Raw genomic sequence first — 17,868 nt, 5'->3', positions numbered from 1 at the left:
CGGGGCTTCTCCAGGTACCATTTGCTTGACAGAGAACATGAAAGCAGTTTGGCCTTTAGTCTTTATCGTTGTAAATAGCCACTTCTATCTGATTTTGCTTTTGTAAAGACCGGGTAACTGAACGGCTGTTTACATTTGGTTTGAGTCCTGCCTCCCAAATGCTGTGATCCAGCTGTGCAGAAACCCAGATGATTAGAAGCTTGAAAGGTCCCGATACCTTTAAATTATAGAACCGCACATCATTTCCCTTAGATTGTTGGGGAAACCTGAGATTCTAAAGAAATGTGTTTCCTGATGTTTGAAATTTGCCAAAGCAGTCTTTCAAAAATATGTTTAGCATAGTGAAAAAAACTTTTTTTAACCCTTTCTTGTGGCAGTGGGGGTCGTCTGTCTGTCCCTTAACTGGGAGACATGATAGAACAATGTGGAAGTAAGGGGTCACCAGATGATACAGTATTACTGTAGCAAACCCTGGGAGGAGTTATTCCCAGAATTGCTTATCCACAAGGCTTAAAAAAAAATTTTTTTTAAGCTTTTTGGTGGCCTTGTTTTCCATTTCTGTAGACGCTTTTGCTGGTGATTTTGCCTCCACATTTACCTTGGTTTGACTCAGTCTTCTGTGTGTGTGTGTGCGCGCGCGAGCTCTCCGCCATTGTAGATCCTTCAGGAAGGTTAGTTGGGAAACCCACTCTGGTTAGTGGTTACACGTTCCTTGTTTCATGGCTGATGCCATTAATTGTGAGAGTTAGTCCTGCTAAGTCACTGTCAGCCCTACTGTGAGCTGCTCTGTTGACAGCTTCTTCCTGTACCCCGACTTCCTGCACAGTGCCCACGCCATTATAGCACGTGTATCATAGCACATTCCTACCCCAGCCCAGAATTCTGCAGTTGTCTTCTAAAAAGTAAATAAGAAGGAAGGGCACGTGTTGTAAAGAACGGCTTCCGTGGTGCCCTGCCCCACTGGGTGTGCCGAGGTACGCGTCAGCCCTCGATTCAGTGACTGTAAGATCCTGACGTTTGTTTTTTTGAGACTAGTCGTGGATCTGGGCATCAACAAGAACATCATTCATTTGCATTGAAGCCCTCTGAGAACTGAAAGGACAAAGCCCCAGCTAACAAAGGAGGGTACTTCCTGGACCTCCCGGAGCTGCCTGGCCCATCCCTGGCCTGAGCTGTGGCTGGCAGGGTAGCTTCAAGATCAGTGCGGTTTGCCACTCTCAGGGAAGTCAGCCTTCTCTGACCGCGTTCGCAGTGTGCTCTTCCCGGTGAGGCCAACGTCAAGGCCAGAGCCCGTGTGCTGAGAGACTGTGTGAGTTTGTTTGATTCCTGAAGGAGAAGGGACAGGAGCAAGCACACGGTGAAGGTGCCCTGGGCTCACAGTGCCTCCCTCCAGCCCCGGCACTGGCAGCCCCCAGTCCTGCCAGCTGTTCCTCTGTATACCGGGGGCTGCAGTGGAAACTTGGCTCACTTCCCTGCCTGCTGCTGGGGGGCATTTCCCTCCCCTGGGACCCCCCGCCCAGCCCCTCCTGTCTCTGCTAAACACCTCCCCAAGCCCTCTCAGTGACACTGCAGGCGCTGCCGCTGCAGACAGCTGCTCTTCCCCTCCGCTTCCAGAAGTTCCAACCCTGCACGGCCCCACACCTCAGCTCTTCCCTTACCACCCACCCCGAGTAAACTGAGGTGCTGGAGCCCCTGCCCCGGGAATAGGGCCGCCCTGAGGGAGGTGGAACCCCGCAGCTAGGGGAGCAGGACGCTCTCCCAGCACTCCGAACTAAACGTGCTTCCTTTCTCCTAGAAGCACTTGCTAACACGTGCTGGGATTCAAGTGTTTTCTGGGTGAAGTGGGCTCTGGTGAACTGCCTTGGGTACAGAAACACTGCTTCTGTGAGCAGAACGATTTGGGGCTCGCATGTAGGTGATCCTCCTTCCGTAAGCCAAGGGCAGGCAGGATGTCCATATTGGCATTTATCCCTGCATTTCGTAAGTAAGCTCACCTTTACTTAAAATGTCCTTTAGAGTTTTTTCAAATGATGACTTTTTGTTTTCTTTACGGTAATCTATTTGAGTATGTGATTTAAAGAGAAAAAAAGAAAGTTTTGTTCTTAGAAGAGTGGGTGGAATCTTATTAGCTTCTTTAAACCCTACAGCTAGATACACTTTCCCCCATTAAATGCATTTATCTTACTGACAGCGAAAGTTAGTTTCCACTTGGAAAAGTTACCCTCAGTGTGCAACTTAAGGCCGTTTGGAAAAGTTACCCTCAGTTTGCAACTTAAGGCCATCTCCATTGCCAGAAAATCCGAAAGCAGCCTCTCGGATCCGTAAAATTTCCCCCTGGCACGTCGTCAGATCACTTGCAAAATGAAATCATCCTCCAGTCACTCTGCTGTGACTCTAAGTACAGTTCCACTCCGTCTAAATATTTTACAGTGTGCTGTTCACGAGTTCCTGGCAGGGTTGAAAGATCCCCCAAACCGGGGTCGAGGGGAAGAGTGGTGGGGACCACCCGATCCATGGCTGTGGCCTTAATGAAGGTGACAGACCGAAGCGAGGTTAGCAGATAGCCCCAGCTCAGCAGCCAGCAGCATCACCTGCAGATTTGCAGTGACCTCCACTGGGCCTCAGGAGGAACCGAGTGTCTCTGCCTGACAAAGGCAATCTAAACGTCTCTGGGTGACGGTTTTCCACGACGGTTTCATTTAACGTCTGTCCGCAGGTAGAGGTCCAAGTGTGAGACGGGGGGCAGTGTTTTCTCCCATGAGGGTTCTTTCCTTCTTTTTAACCAGCCTCTTGATGTGCTTCTGATTTCCAGGCAGATTTTTATTTTCTCTGCCACTTTTCAAGAAGTTTGTTTGTAAGATGATAGTCTATATCCTTTCAGAAGTGAAATAGGAGCGCCTTGATTGAAACCCTGTGGAAACAGAGGTGTGATGTGGTGGATGGAGGGCTCGTTTCAGGGCATTGGGAAGCTCTTGAGTGCGTGTGCGCGCAGGCTGCGGCTCCAGAAGGGAACGGGGGCGACGAGGAAGCAGGGGGTGCAGGGCAGAGGCAGCACTAGAAGGAACACACGTCTCTCCCAGTGAGTCTCCAGATTAAACGGCAGCAGTGGAGAAGTTCTGCTGTTCTGTGGAGTTCTCGAGAGCGAAAGGAGAGAATACATCCTTTGGAAATTAAAATTCCATTTTTTCTGCATTTTTGTGTTTGCTGTAATTGCCAGGAAGTGGGTTATTCCTGATTTCTTTTTGTACCTAGCGCCATAAAATAATGGTTAAATTTGGTCTAGCACCTTGCAGTTCTCTGAGCATCTGGTTACCTGTTATTCACAGTAACTCTAAAGGTCCCCACATACAGATGAGAAAGAAAACGGAGCCTCATAGCAGGAAGGGAGTGAGCTCGCCCAGCCTTGTAGCTTTATTTGTTCATAAATTCGAGATCCTCTTGCTTGATTCTCACTAATTTATTTTCCACACTTGTCTGATGTAAGAGGCACCTGGTGTGCTTGCACACAGACAGATTCCTGGGTTCCTCCTCCCATTATTCTGATTCCAGTCCATCTGCAGTGGCCCCAGGCATCTGGTTTTGAACAAGGTCATGAGGGGATTTTTATCTCAGGCACGTTTGGGAAATTTTACGCAGCAGGCAGTTGAAATACAGATGAAACAAGTTGTCCAAGGTCACACACTCTGACTCCCCATTCCCAGCTGGGCCTCCCTGGTCCCTGCGCCCTTCCCCCCCACTGCTCCACACCTGCCTTGCTCGGAGGACACAGCCTGTGGTTGGTGCCAGGTAATTCTGCCACGTGTGTATGGAGCGCAAACTTGGTACCAGATACCAGCAATGGGAAGGGTTTGAAGGTGAATAAGAGAATGAAGGAGGTGGTCGATATGTCTAGATAAATGGTGCAAACTCAGCGTTACTGAAAATTCATGGCTACGACAGAAAGGCAGTAATCCTTATCGCCGCCTTCCGAGACACTCTCCATTCCCTTGCACAACCCACGTGTGATGCCCTCACGTGGAATACTCATGGCCAGTAGACTCTGCACTGATGCCATAGTCTCAAAAGAGGAGGGTGTTCAGAAAGATCTCTGGGGCACAAAGGCAAAATAGTGGGACTTTTCTTCACTCATCCTTTAAAATTTTCTATTTTTATATTTTATAATGTACCTGGTAGATTATATATGTGTGCATATAAATACATAAAGATACATAACACACACATTTATCCAACAGCAAGCCGATACGGGATAAATGCTCAAAAACGTTTTAACTCTAAAGTTAGAAGCTCAAGGTTAAAAGCTCAAGAAGCGTGCAGCCCACTGCTCAGGCCCACCTGCTCACCTCCTGCAGTTGACATGCAGGCTGCCGAGGGTCAGTATTATTTCTCCCCAACCTGTTTATGTCGGTAATACTTGTAATTATTTGCTGTAATTTAATTAAATTTTCTGTAAGCCAGCGAAATATTGGTTGTTTTTTTTTTACAGGACAGTCTGTGAAAACTAAGTTGGGCGTACTTGCACAGAACCCAGATCGGGTGGGTGTTTGTTGTTGCTGTTGTTTGTTTGTTTTGCTGTCAAATTTAAGGTGGGCAAGACAGCTGTGAACAGTTGAAGAAACAATCATAAGAACCTAGGATGCCGCTTTAGTTTGGTTTGCAAAAATCTAAGTTCTTGCTCTACCTGAAAGCATCTAAAATCAGAAATCAAAGATGCTGTGTTATGAGTGTGAGTCACACAGTGATGACGACATGGATCTTCACTCAGTGGAGCTAGACTCAAACCTAAGTCCTTGGCCCCCAGAAAAGACGGGCGAGTTGAATGTGCAGTGGAGTCTTGTTACACAGTAGGTACGTTCCGTGAAGTCCCCACAGACAGAGAGTCAGTGGGCGCTGAACCATTGTTCCTAGAGGAAACACAGGGTTAGTTTCCTGCAAGCCTCTGGTCACATTTTCATGAACTAATTGATATATAACCTTGCTTTATTAAGTGTGTTTCTGTTTAAAGGCACTCTATGTAGTATATACTGTTGACTCATCAACATTGAACTCACAGCCGACAGCACTCTAGCTCACGCCTGAACGGAGCTCACCTAACGCGCGTATTTTCTCCGCAAAGCACGTCACAGCCTTCTTGCTCTTGGCGACACTGGGTGGCACTTCAGCATTACGCTTGGGGACCATTTTATTTTATTTTTAAAATTTATTTATTTTATTTATTTATTTTTGGCTGCGTTGGGTCTTCGTTGCTGCGTGGGCTTTTCTCTAGTGGCGGGGAGTGGGGGCTACTCTTCGTTGCCATGCGCGCAGGCTTCTCACTGCGGTGGCTTCTCTTGTGGTGGAGCACGGGCTCTAGGCACGCGGGCTTCAGTAGTTGTGGCTCACGGGCTCTAGAGCGCAGGCTCAGTAGTTGTGGCGCACGGGCTTAGATGCTCCGCCGCATGTGGGGTCTTCCCGACCCAGGGATCGAACCCGTGTCCCCTGCATTGGCAGACGGATTCTTAACCACTGCACCACCAGGGAAGCCCTTGGGGACCATTTTAAATAGCAGACTCATCAAGAAGAAGCACTAAAATGCTAGAAATGTGGCAGCACTAAAGAGACAGCGAAAAGGACACTTGTTTACCGTAGGAGCTGAAGCGAGAGGGCAGAGCGTCTCCTTGTCCAGCCCCAGCAGGGAACGCGTGCGTCAGGCAACTCGGATTCTTCCCGCTCTGTTCTCTGTTGCATTGCCTGTCCAAGAACACACTGCGAGTATTGACTTGGGTTTACAAATAAATTTTGGCAGGTAGGCAAATTCACAAACACAGTCTCCGCAGATAATGAGGATCAACTGAATATGTTTTAGGTTGAGTAAAATATTAAATGTGCGCGATTTTTTTTTTAATGAGGGGGCCCCCCCACCCCACCCCTTTACCCACCTTTGATGAACGACCCTTTCTCTGCCAGGCGGAGTGAGCCCTGCTGTCTTCTGAGGGCGAGCGAGAACCAGGCCTCCGCTTCCATTGTGATGGGGTGATCACACACTGGCTGGGTTGCTAGGATGAATTGAGCTTAAGTATTTGTTGCAATGTCCCAATGCTGGTAAAAATTAATTATAAACACTTTGCAAATATTCTGCACAAAATATATGTCGTCAGTGCTAGTTGTTAACTCGAGAAGAGTGAGTCATCATGGACGTCAGGTGGGAAATGCCTGAGGGCCCACTGGGTGGCAGCTCCCTGCTGCCTTTGCACTTGTCCTTTCTTTCTTAACCTCCTCTCAGCCTCACCTTTCAGGGAAGGCACAGACCAGCTTCCAGACAGTTCCCCGAACTTCACCTGCTTGTGGCCCAGACAGGACAGAGGGGGAGAGGAAGAGGTGCAGGGAGAGAAAATCTGAACAGTGCAAGGGATTGCGGGAAGCAGGGCCGGGGAGAGATGGAAGGTGCGCTGTGCAGGCCCATGGCATGAGAACTTTCCAAACCTATAGGCGTCTGGGTTCTCTGCGGCCATCCCTGCCCAGAGCCTTTATCACAGTCTGTGAGCTTAACCAGAAGTCCCTCAAAAGGGGTTTGTGTTTTGAGTGGCTTGTGGGAACCCAGCATGCTAAATTTAATTGAATGATGACAGGAATCTCGGTGGCGGCGAGATGCGGGCGCGTCAGCAGGGGGAGGCGGGGTGTCGAGGAGGTGGGGACACAGGAGCACGCCACTATGCCAGCCACAGCCCGGCACAGGGAGCACGGCTGCACATACTTGGCACTGGTCTTTCAGCGCTGCACGTGAAGCCTAGCTGCTTCATGGGTGATGCCGTTATCTCTGATTTCTAGAGAAGAATTTCAAAGCAAAAAAAGTTTCCATTAAGGTGTGTGCAGTGTAAGCTCAGTCAGGTCGCTGTACCCCTCTGTGCCCCAGATTCCTTCTCTGTGAGACAGGGATAAACCTGCCGTAGAGCTTTTGTGAGGGGCAGATGTGTTTGTATGTGTAAAGTAGTTGGAAAGAGGCGCTGTCCGGTGGGATTTCCTGCGATCCTGAGAATGCGCCAGGCCTGCACTGCCTGACGCGGCTGAGCCCGTGAGACGGGGCTCCTGTGACTAAGGACATTTTAATTCATTTAAATAGGGCTTTCCTGGCCGCTGTATTCAGTGCAGGTCTACAGGATGTGGGTGATGTCCTAATGATTGTTGGGTTTTTTGTTGTTGTTGGTTTTTTTTTTTGCGGTACGCAGGCCTCTCACTGTTGTGGCCTCTCCCGTTGCGGAGCACAGGCTCCGGACGCTCAGGCTCAGCGGCCATGGTTCACGGGCCCAGCCGCTCCGCGGCATGTGGGATCCTCCCGGACCGGGGCACGAACCCGTGTCCCCTGCATCGGCAGGCGGACTCTCAACCACTGTACCACCAGGGAAGCCCCTGATTGTTGGTTTTTAAGATGGCTCTCAGTGAAGACCTAGAAGGCGGCACTGGTGTGAAACATGGAGAAAACGGAGCCACTGTTAGAAAGTGGTGTTTGTTACACGTCCATGTGGCCCAGGACGGGTCAGGTGTATGCAGTCATCTCTGAAGTGAAGCGTGATAGTCTTTCATCTTTCCGTGGACCGCACTTGTAAGAGTCTTTCTAGGATAGGGAGATGGCTTCATGGTAGGTGAGGGTGGGAGTATGAACAGAGCTCACATTTTGTCTTTGCTTCTTCCTGGCTGTGTGACCTCCACACGTTGCTGAACATTTTCGAGCCTCGGTATTTTCCTCTGGAAAATGAAGACGAGAATGCCCACCCACCTGCCGGGTCGTGCGCTACCCCTGTGGGGTGCCCTCGCACTTAGCGTGGGCTCAGCATTCGGGAGCTCTGGTTATGTCTTAGATAGATGGTAGTAATAGCAGAATTGAATACATAATCGCTGTCATGTGCTACCAATTCAGTTGGAGGATTTGATTATCATTTTATCCCAGTCACATATCAGGGATGCTGACGTGACTGCTCCAGCTGCTGTGAAATCTGTGCTTTTTGGCTTCTAAACGTTTTGATAATCAGAATCCATGGAGCTGGGGGAGGGAAGTGTTCCCTCCACATCGTGGAACGCAGGTAAGAGCAAGTAGCCTCAGGTTCCCACCTCTCTGCTCTGTTCACACTTGTGCCGCCTGCAAAGACTGGGTATCTAGAGGCTGGTAGGACATAAATTTTTTTTTTAAGGGAGAGTCTTTTCTTGCTCACCATGAGGTGGCTGGCTTCTTGATGTCACATCCTTTTTATTTTGCTCCATTGAAATGAAGCAACAGAAAACACAATACGGCTAACGGACAGGTGGACGCCCCGGCATGGCCGCCTCCTTACGTCCTGTGTCTTCTTCCCGCAGATGTGACATTTGCTGCGTCACCTTCCGCACACACCGAGGACTGCTGCGCCACAACGCACTGGTCCACAAGCAGCTTCCCAGGGACGCAGTGGGAAGGCCCTTCATCCAGAACAACCCCTCCATCCCTGCCGGCTTCCACGACTTAGGCTTCACCGACTTCTCCTGTAGGAAGTTTCCTTGCATTTCTCAGGTATTCCGACTGGCCCATGACTGGCAGCCACCTCCATGGTCCACACAGCTGGACTGAATTTCCTCACCTGAGGCTTCCTTTCCTTAAAATGCTGTCACTTGGTTTTTTTCTGTTTAATAGTACCTTTCTCTTGACATTCAGCTTGGCCCTTCCCATTTCATTGAGTTGTTGAGTTGACGAGGGTTGGCGGCCTTTTATTTTGTGTGCTGAATTTCATGTGAACTGGCATATGAGTGTAGCTCATTGGTACTTTGCCCATTTGGGGGCATTTGGGTTTAAAGTTGTGAATTGTTCACTACCCCACACAGCCCTAGGTGAATTGAATTTGTATTTTTAAAATATTTCTTTAATATCGACATCACAGCTAAATATTTCTAGTGTTGTAGCTTCTATTCAAATATTTTGGGTCAGTGTTAGCCTGAGCTGTATTTGTGCTCTGCTTATAAAACACCTGCTAAAACTACTTTGGAACCCATTTTTTTTCCAAATTTAAAAAAAATTGAGGTAGAAGATATCAACAGTGAAATTCTTCCATCACAGAAGCCCCAGACTCAGTGACTTATTCCACGTGTACATGACCATGTGCACACGTCCATGTGTGCACGTGCATATGCACATGTCCATGTGTGTACGCACCCATGTGTGTACGCTCATGTAGCCCCCTCCCCCATGGTGCCCCTTCCCAGGCAGCCTCCTCCCCCACAGTCACAGCGGAAGCCAGTTCTTCACTGATGGTGGTAGTTGCCATCAGTTAGGCTTGCAAGGCCCCCATTTTTAAAGAGAGGATTAATGCTACCTCTGTGGCGTTATTACTTAACCGTACTTCAGGGCTGCTCTGCCGAGACATCCTGGGGATTGGCGTCATTCATCGGGCAGATGAATTCGTAAGATGCTTAGCTGGTTTCCTTACTCAGCCCGGGAGTTGGCGAGCAGGGGAAGGTGGGCACCCTATGTGCCGTGGAGAAGGGCCGGGTGCCGGGGCAGCTGTGCCGCTTGGTGATATTTCTAAATGCTCCTCTCTGTTCCCCTGCTTTCGCCCGCCCGGCTTCCATGCAGGCCTGGTGTGAAACGAACCTGCGCAGGTGCATCAGTGAGCAGCACCGCTTCGTCTGCGACACGTGCGACAAGGCCTTCCCCATGCTCTCCTCGCTCACCCTGCACAAGCAGACCCATGTAACTGCCGACCAGGGACGGGAACAGCTGCAGGCCAGGGCCCTGCCTGGTGACGCCCCCGACCAGAAGGTCTTCCTGGCCATGCTGGGCCTGCAGCACATCGAAGACGCCAGGCCTGCACTGGCCGAGGAGCCACTGCCGGATGACAACCAAGCAATACAGCTCCAGGCACTCAAGTGTCAGCTACCTCAGGACCCTGGCTGCACCAACTTGCTGAGTCTGTCTCCTTTCGAAGCTGCTTCCCTGGGCGGGTCTCTTACCGTCCTCCCGGCCACCAAGGAGAGCATGAAGCATCTGTCCCTGCAGCCCTTCCAGAAGGGCTTCATCATCCAGCCTGACAGCAGTATTGTGGTCAAGCCCATCTCTGGGGAGTCAGCCATCGAGCTGGCGGACATCCAGCAGATCCTGAAGATGGCAGCCTCGGCCCCCCCTCAGATCAGTCTTCCGCCTCTGTCCAAGGCCCCCGCTGCCCCTCTACAGGCCATTTTCAAACACATGCCCCCTTTGAAGCCAAAGCCCCTGGTCACACCGCGGACGGTGGTGGCCACCTCCACGCCTCCACCCCTCGTCAACGCGCAGCAGGCCTCCCCGGGCTGCATCAGCCCCAGCCTGCCCCCGCCGCCGCTGAAGCTCCTCAGGGGCTCCGTGGAGGCGGCCTCCGACGCCCACCTGCCGCAGTCCCAGTCGGGGGCGCAGCCAAACACAGCCGCACAGCTCTTCCTGCAGCAGCCGCGCCTCGAGCTGCCGGGCCAGGCCGAGATGAAGACGCGGCTGGAGCAGGACAGCATCCTCGAGGCCCTCCTGCCCCTGAGCGTGGAGGCCAAGGTCAAGCAGGAGATCACGGAGGGGGACCTCAAGGCCATCATGACGGCCCCCGGCGGCAAGAAGACGCCGGCCATGCGCAAGGTGCTGTACCCCTGCCGCTTCTGCAACCAGGTGTTCGCCTTCTCGGGGGTGCTGCGCGCGCACGTGCGCTCGCACCTGGGCATCTCGCCCTATCAGTGCAACATCTGCGACTACATCGCCGCCGACAAGGCCGCGCTCATCCGCCACCTGCGCACGCATAGCGGCGAGCGGCCCTACATCTGCAAGATCTGCCATTACCCCTTCACGGTCAAGGCCAACTGCGAGCGGCACCTGCGCAAGAAGCACCTCAAGGCCACACGCAAGGACATCGAGAAGAACATCGAGTACGTGACCAGCAGCGCGGCCGAGATGGTGGACGCCTTCTGCTCCCCAGACACGGTGTGCCGGCTCTGCGGCGAGGACCTCAAGCACTACCGCGCCCTCCGCATCCACATGCGCACGCACTGCGGCCGCGGCCTGGGCGGCTGCCCCAAGGCCCGCAAGCCCTTCGAGTGCAGGGAGTGCAGCGCCGCCTTCTCGGCCAAGCGCAACTGCATCCACCACGTCCTCAAGCAGCACCTGCACGTGCCCGAGCGCGACATCGAGAGCTACGTCCTGGCGGCCGACGGCCTGGGCCCCGCCGACGCGCCCACCGAGGCCCCGGGCAGGGTGGAGGAGGGCGGCGCCGCCCTGGGCGAGCGCAAGCCCCTGGCCGCCTTCCTGGAGCCCCAGAACGGCTTCCGTCACGGGGCCCCCGCCCAGCCGCTGCCCCCGCACGTTGCGGTCAAAGTGGAGCCCGCCAGCAACTTCGCGGGGGACTTCAACGAGCCCCTGGACTTCTCCCAGAAGGGCCTGGCCCTGGTCCAAGTGAAGCAGGAGAACTCGGCCTCCTTCCTGAACCCTTCCGCCTCGGCCCCGTACGACTGCTCCATGGAGCCCATCGACCTGTCCATCCCCAAGAGCTTCAGGAGAGGAGACGAGGACGCGGCCGCTCCCGGGGAAGCCAAGAAGCCTGAGCAGGAACCCGCGAGCAACGAGCAGGCCTCTCCCTGTCCACCAGCCTGCCCCAGCCTGCCGGTGACCCTGGGCCCCAGCGGGGTCCTGGAAAAGCCCGTGGCCCCCGTAGCGGCGGCCTCTGCCGCCAGCACTCCGGAGGCCCCGGCTCCGCCCCTGCAGGGCTCCGTTCAGCTCGCTGTGCCCATCTATTCCTCAGCCCTGGTCAACAGCTCCCCACTCTTGGGCAACGCCACCCTCATAAGCAGCCCAGCCTTGCTGCGGCCGCTGCGCCCCAAGCCCCCCCTGCTTTTGCCAAAGCCCCCCGTGACAGAAGAGCTGCCCCCGCTGGCCTCCATCGCCCAGATCATCTCATCCGTGTCCTCGGCCCCCACCTTGCTGAAAACCAAGGTGGCTGACCCGGGGCCCACGAGCGCTGGCAGTAACGCTGCAGCTGCAGACGTTGTAGGGGGCGCCGTCTCCAAAGCCACCACCGATGTCGCCAGCAGGAAGAGATCCAGTGACTCCCCCCCTGCTGCCCCCAGCCCAGAGGCAGCCTCGCCCCCTGAGCAGGGACCAGCTGGCGTGTCAAAGAAGAGGGGCCGGAAAAGGGGGACGAGGAGCCGGCCGCGCACCAGCGGCGGGGTGGACCTGGACTCCAGCGGGGAGTTCGCCAGCATCGAGAAGATGCTGGCTACGACGGACACCAACAAGTTCAGTCCGTTCCTGCAGAGCGCAGAGGACGACGCTCAGGACGAGGTGGCCGCAGACCACAGCGGGCCCAGCGATGAGGAGCAGGGCAGCCCCCCGGAGGACAAGCTGCCGAGGGCAAAGCGCAACTCCTATGCCAGCTGCCTGCAGAAGATCAACTGCCCCCACTGCCCCCGGGTCTTCCCCTGGGCCAGCTCCCTGCAGAGGCACATGCTCACGCACACGGGTAAGAGGGCCGGGCAGGCTGTGGCCCAGCCGCCGGGCTGAGGGGCAGCCACGGGCGGGGTCGAAGGAGGGGCCCTCTTCCCGCCTCCCCATTCCTAGCTTCTCTTCCTCCTCAGTCTCAGAAGCAGGGGCTTGCCTGCTGGGGCCGAGAGTTTTTCCCTGTGTGCTCGTATAACCAGAATGGCCTGTTTCCGTTGGCTGGGCCTCCGAGGGCTGCTGGTGAAGGGAAGGGTCAGGCAGGGTGTTTTTAGGTGAGATGGTCTTGGGCCATCGCATCCCTCACGTGGTCGAGGCATTATCTGCTTGGTTGAGGCATTATCATCTACTTGGTTATGCACAGGAGGCAGCTAGGGGAACCGGGACTTTGGCAGAAGAATTTGCATTCAAGGCAGCTTTTTAAATTGCAGACATTCTGTGAAGTTCTTTTGACTGCTGTGTATTCATAAAGGGAAACAGTGCAAATTCTGCAGTTACCTTCCAGTTCACTAAGGCGATTACCTCTTCCCCTGTCCATCGTGAGCATCAGTGACACAGTAGCTTTAGAATTTAAAGAATTTTGTATCTATACTAAAGTCGTTGGCTGTTGCAGAGAGAAACATGCAAATATAATTATTCTAAGTAACAGACTTAAGTTGCCAAAAAGATATCCCCAAAGTATTTTTCAAATGTTTTTGTACATTGACTTTTAAAGAGAAGTTTGGGATAAGAAATACACTTTAAATAATTTTATATACCAGGAACTTAGTAGTCAGTTGACCCTACAACTTAGTGTCATCTTAAGGTCATCTTAATTATGAGTTACTGAATATTCAAGCTGCATATTCAAAATTTACATCTCTGAACTAAGGACAGATTGGGTGAGATCCTTAACCTTTTGGAGATCACCACCCAAATGTTAATTGATAGGACCTAAAACAGAATAAAGAATTGTATGGTACAGCCTTGCCCGATAAAATACAGGATGCCAGTTAAATTTTGAATTTCAAATAAGCAACAAATAATTTTTAGTATGAATATCTTCCGTGCACTGTTTGGGATATACTAAAAACTTATTTGTTGTGTATCTGAAATTCAGATTTAACTGGGTGTCCTGTATTTTTATTTATTTACTTATTTATTTATTGCGGTACGCGGGCCTCTCACTGTTGTGGCCTCTCCCGTTGCGGAGCACAGGCTCCGGACGCGCAGGCTCAGCGGCCATGGCTCACGGGCCCAGCCGCTCCGCGGCATGTGGGATCTTCCCGGACCAGGGCACAAACCCGCATCTCCTGCATCGGCAGGCAGACTCCCAACCACTGCACCACCAGGGAAGCCCCGTCCTGTATTTTTAGTTGCTAACTCTGGCAACCCCAGGTAGAGCAGAGGCTCATGACGGTGTGGAGAGGGGAAGGTTGGCGGGGGCTGGGTGGGAGCCACGCTCTGTATCCAGGTGGAAAGGCTTCACGCAGGGTGGATCCTCCGTGGAAGGCTGTTTCTCCTAAAAAGTTGGGACATCGGGAGGGGATGGCAGAGCTGTCCTGGGCAATGCGAGTGCAGAGGAGACGGGCAGGGCAGGAGAGGGGAGGGGTGGTGCACTGCAGGGTCTGTCTGAGGCTGGCTGCCACGTGGGCACGACATCTCTTTCCGGCGTGGTGGGGCCTCAAACCCAGGCATCAGTTAGGGGTGTCCGTCCACGGAGGACTCATTTAACAGGAACCAGAATTCCTAGAGAGCCAGAGAACCTAGAGAACCGGAATCGTAGAGTCTGTGCTGCATTTTCAGGCTGTCATTTTTCTCTCCGTTTGAAATCATTTAAGCCTGACAAAGTAAGGGAACAGTTCTAAGGAAGAAAGCAGTTCAGAAAGAAGATGCTTCTTAGAGAGAAGGTGCCCCGCACAGCAGTCCCTCTTGCCGCCCTTTTTGGGTGGCACGTGTCTGTCTCCTGCACAGTCTGGAGAAGTGAGTATTCCCGTTACCGCTTTTGAGCAAGCGGATGGTCTGGGTGTGATGCCAGCACCGCCTCCCCACCGCTGCTCCAGCCAGGAGCCCTGTGCTTGGCAGGTACCACTGGTTCTCCGCGCCCTGTTCTCTTCCCTGCAGCCAGCAGTCTCTGAGAGGACTGAGCCGCCCGTACTTCCTCTCAAGGGCCGTGCCGCGTCTTTGCAGGTGCCTGATAGAAGCTCCTTTTGAACGCCGAAGCGTCCTCGTTGGTTTAAAGTTTGGTGGCCTTGGAACGGAGCACAGGAGATGGGAGTTAGTCTGAGACGGGGCGGGGGGCGGGGGCAGGTGTAGGTGTGAACATGTTCTGCCGCTTCTCCCCCCACAGTCACTGTCCCCTGACGGCCGCGTCTGCTGCCGCCCCGTCCCTCACATCCTGTGTCCTTGCCGGGGGGTCGCAGGCTTTTTCTCTTGAGGGGCGCATTCGGGCGGGTAGAGAACCCTTCCAGAGCTAGTATTGGTGACCAGGCCACGAGGGCCACGTCGTCCCCATCTTGCCATGACGCAGTGAGGTTTAGGGGGGCTTGAGTAATTTGCCTGCGGGCATTCGGGGGACGCGCAGTAGCGCTGGGGGTGGGAGCCAGGGTCAGGTTCCGTCTGAGGATGGAGGGGGCGGGCCTCTTTTGCCCCCCCCCGTATCCTGACACGTGCCAACGCAGAAGATTGGGAAGTGTTTTGAGACAAGGTGGAACACGGCTGTGGACCACGAGCTGTTGACCAGAGACTTTGTGACCGTGGGACGGTGCTAACCACACGCTTAGACCTGGTCGAACGCTGGCGCCCGTGGGGCTCAGTGAACTTCCTTTGCTCTTTCATAGCCTCAGCTTCCAGCACAATCTCAGCATTAGCTCCATTTAGTAATTTTATAACGCCCTCGGCTACGTCTGGTACAGTGCTGGAGCTGGACGGAGCCTGAGAAATCATGTGACCTGCCCACCCTTCCTGCATACTGAGCTTTTCCTGGTAGACGGCTCTGCTGTGGGATCTCCAAGTGCCCGGCTCTTGGCTTCCTATGAGGTGCTCCCTCCGTAATGCTGAAATTAGACTGAGGCTCACATGTAACAGAAACTAAACATGGACTCTGAAATGACCCTGTAAAACCTCGTTACACAGGGAAGAGGCTAGGGGGGCCGGGGTGGTAGTGTTAAACACTAGCTGCATTCCAGACAGAAGCTTTTGAGTGGTGTCCAGTTTTAAACTGGATTGAAGCAAACTGTGCATCTTGAGAGTTGGCCTTCCCAACCTCTCAGCGAATGCAAAGAATTCTAGCGTCTATACATCGTCTCACAGACATGTTTCCAGTGCACCCCGCCCCCTAAATGGGCAGCATTAAGTAGCCCAGGTGTTAAGTGTCCAGCCGGGGGTTCACTGTTGCTCAGGCAAGGGGCACGTGGTTTCAGCCCTTTCTCTGCGTGGCTCAGGTTCTAGGAATCGCGTCTTAGGAGGAAGCTGGCGTCTGCTGGCGTACTGCGTGAGATCCTGGCGTGATCTCCACACACAGCTGAGTTTCCTCCGTCCCCTCCTCTGCTAGCCCCCGGCATCCCGTTGAGGAGGACCATCCTGGCTCCTCCCCTTCTCAGCCTGAAGAGTGCTGCCTCTTTAGGAGAGGATGGCTCACTCTTCCTGCCTTTCCCCCTCGTGAGCGTCCCGTGTGTTTTTTGAGGCCACAAGTAGAGGCGAGAGTGACAGAAAACGGTCCATTTCAGCCCCTTCCTCATCTTCCTCCTCGTGGAATGGACGGGTCGGCACCTGTGATGCTGAGGTGCCCTCCCGCTCTGACATCCCTGGCCCCCTGCCTTGCTCACTCTCTCATGGTTGGCTTTGCTGCCCTTTTTTGCCAGCCTGGGGCCCTCCCCACCCACCTCTCCCACCCACTGTTCACAGGCAACCAGTGGCGGAGCTGAGACCCGTGAGATGTATGCACCTCAGTGTGGAAGCGTTTCTGACACCAGCCGTGTTTGGCTGCTTCCAGCTTTCTTAAGGGGCAGCTCTGAAAGCGTTTACCTGGCCGGCCCTGCGTCTGCCAAATCCTGAAAGACAGACAGACAGACAGACAGAGGGAGGCCTGTGCCCCGGGCGGGGGCGGGGTGGGTACTGAGAGGCGTCTGAGGGTGTGCGGCCGTTAGACTTGCTCTGGTCGTTCGGCCCTTATTCCTTCCTGCCCGGTGCCTGCAGACGGCGGCGTCTCCTGAAGAGTTTCTTTCTTTGTTTCTTGACTGTCCTGTGGGAGTGAACGCTGCGGGCTGGCACCGCGGGGTGTGGTGGAAGGACATCATGGGCCTTCGGTGCAGGGGTGGTTCCTCGTGCTCACAGGTGCGCTTAGAAACACCGCTGCGGGACAGTCTTCTGTGGCTGCGACCAGATGAATAAAATCACTGGATACTTTCCACATAGATTACGAGCCAGCAAGGTTTTTCTGAAACCTGTATGATCATAAAATAGTCAAAGCGCTCTTGTTTTCCCCTGTCCATGCAGTCTGGAGGGCACACTGCTATGTAAAATGTGCGACTTATGCAGTGAAATGGGAACTTTTAAAGACTGCTGTTAGTTGTCACTTCGGGAATCTTCCTAACTGGATACATTACTTTCAGGTCATTGAATCGTTTTCTACATTTAACCTTAGCATGACTCCTCATCATCATGGGACATCAGCCTGGCTATTCAAACCAGCTGTAAAAGTGAAGCATTTACCAGTGTGAAAATTACAGAGTAAATCATGTAAGGGGAACAAGCAAGAAACTAACTGCTTTATTTGAAATCAAGAACCAGATCACAGGTCATCGTCACAGCTTCTGACTTGTTTTCTTCTCGAGCCTGGTTCTCTTGTTTTTCAAACTGGCCTGACTCAGGGAAGCTGTGATGTTGCCTTTTGACAATAAAATGTTAAAGGAAAAGTAGTTTCTTCTTACTTAACACAGCCTGAATAATTATTAAACATTATGTTCAACTTGTAGTGAAAAGCGAGAAGGGTGCACAAAAAAAAACATTAAAATGCTTTACAACTAGTCTTCACGCAAAATGTGATTTTTTTTTTTTAATGTGAGCATTTTTATAAATTTAGCACAAAACACCTACAAGCTTTGTGAAGCAGTCGGGTTCTCCACTTCATCCTCTCGGGCCCAAGTGGAGCTCCTTAGAGGTGCACGGGCCCGGTTTCTGCATGTCTGATTCCACCTTCCCAGGCTTCTAATTCCGTGGTGTTTGATGGTTCTAGGCATCTGTGTTCTTAAAAACCTCTGCCAGTGATCTGGAACCATGGCTCAGGTGGAAGTGGATGTCCCCTTTCTTTGGTTACTGCTGATGCTCATACTTGGAGTGTGGGGATTCGGGGTCACCCGTGGTGTGCTCTGTGCGAATGGCGCCCCAGAGTTGTGCGGCTGGCAGTGCCAGTCCTTCTTGTCCTGAGAACTCTGGGCTCCAGGCCCACG

The 17,868-nt window shown here is 53.0% G+C and overlaps 1 protein-coding gene across 6 annotated transcripts in view; it reads left to right on the top strand.

Moving 5' to 3' along the window:
- The window catches only part of RREB1 (ras responsive element binding protein 1), a 141,466-nt gene that overhangs the window by 110,480 nt on the left and 13,118 nt on the right, over positions 1–17,868 (top strand). For all 6 annotated transcript variants that reach the window (XM_082638472.1, XM_082638473.1, XM_082638470.1 and 3 more), the window contains 2 exons: positions 8,326–8,515; positions 9,572–12,464. In XM_082638472.1, the coding sequence (XP_082494598.1) occupies positions 8,326–8,515; positions 9,572–12,464 (3,083 nt within the window). The remainder of the gene's footprint in view (positions 1–8,325; positions 8,516–9,571; positions 12,465–17,868) is intronic.

This window comes from Mesoplodon mirus (genome assembly GCF_964341445.2).
Source record: "Mesoplodon mirus genome assembly, chromosome: 12".
Taxonomy (NCBI): domain Eukaryota; kingdom Metazoa; phylum Chordata; class Mammalia; order Artiodactyla; family Ziphiidae; genus Mesoplodon; species Mesoplodon mirus.
The sequence above is the reverse complement of the archived record's forward strand: the minus strand, read 5'-3'. Positions and strand labels throughout refer to the sequence as shown.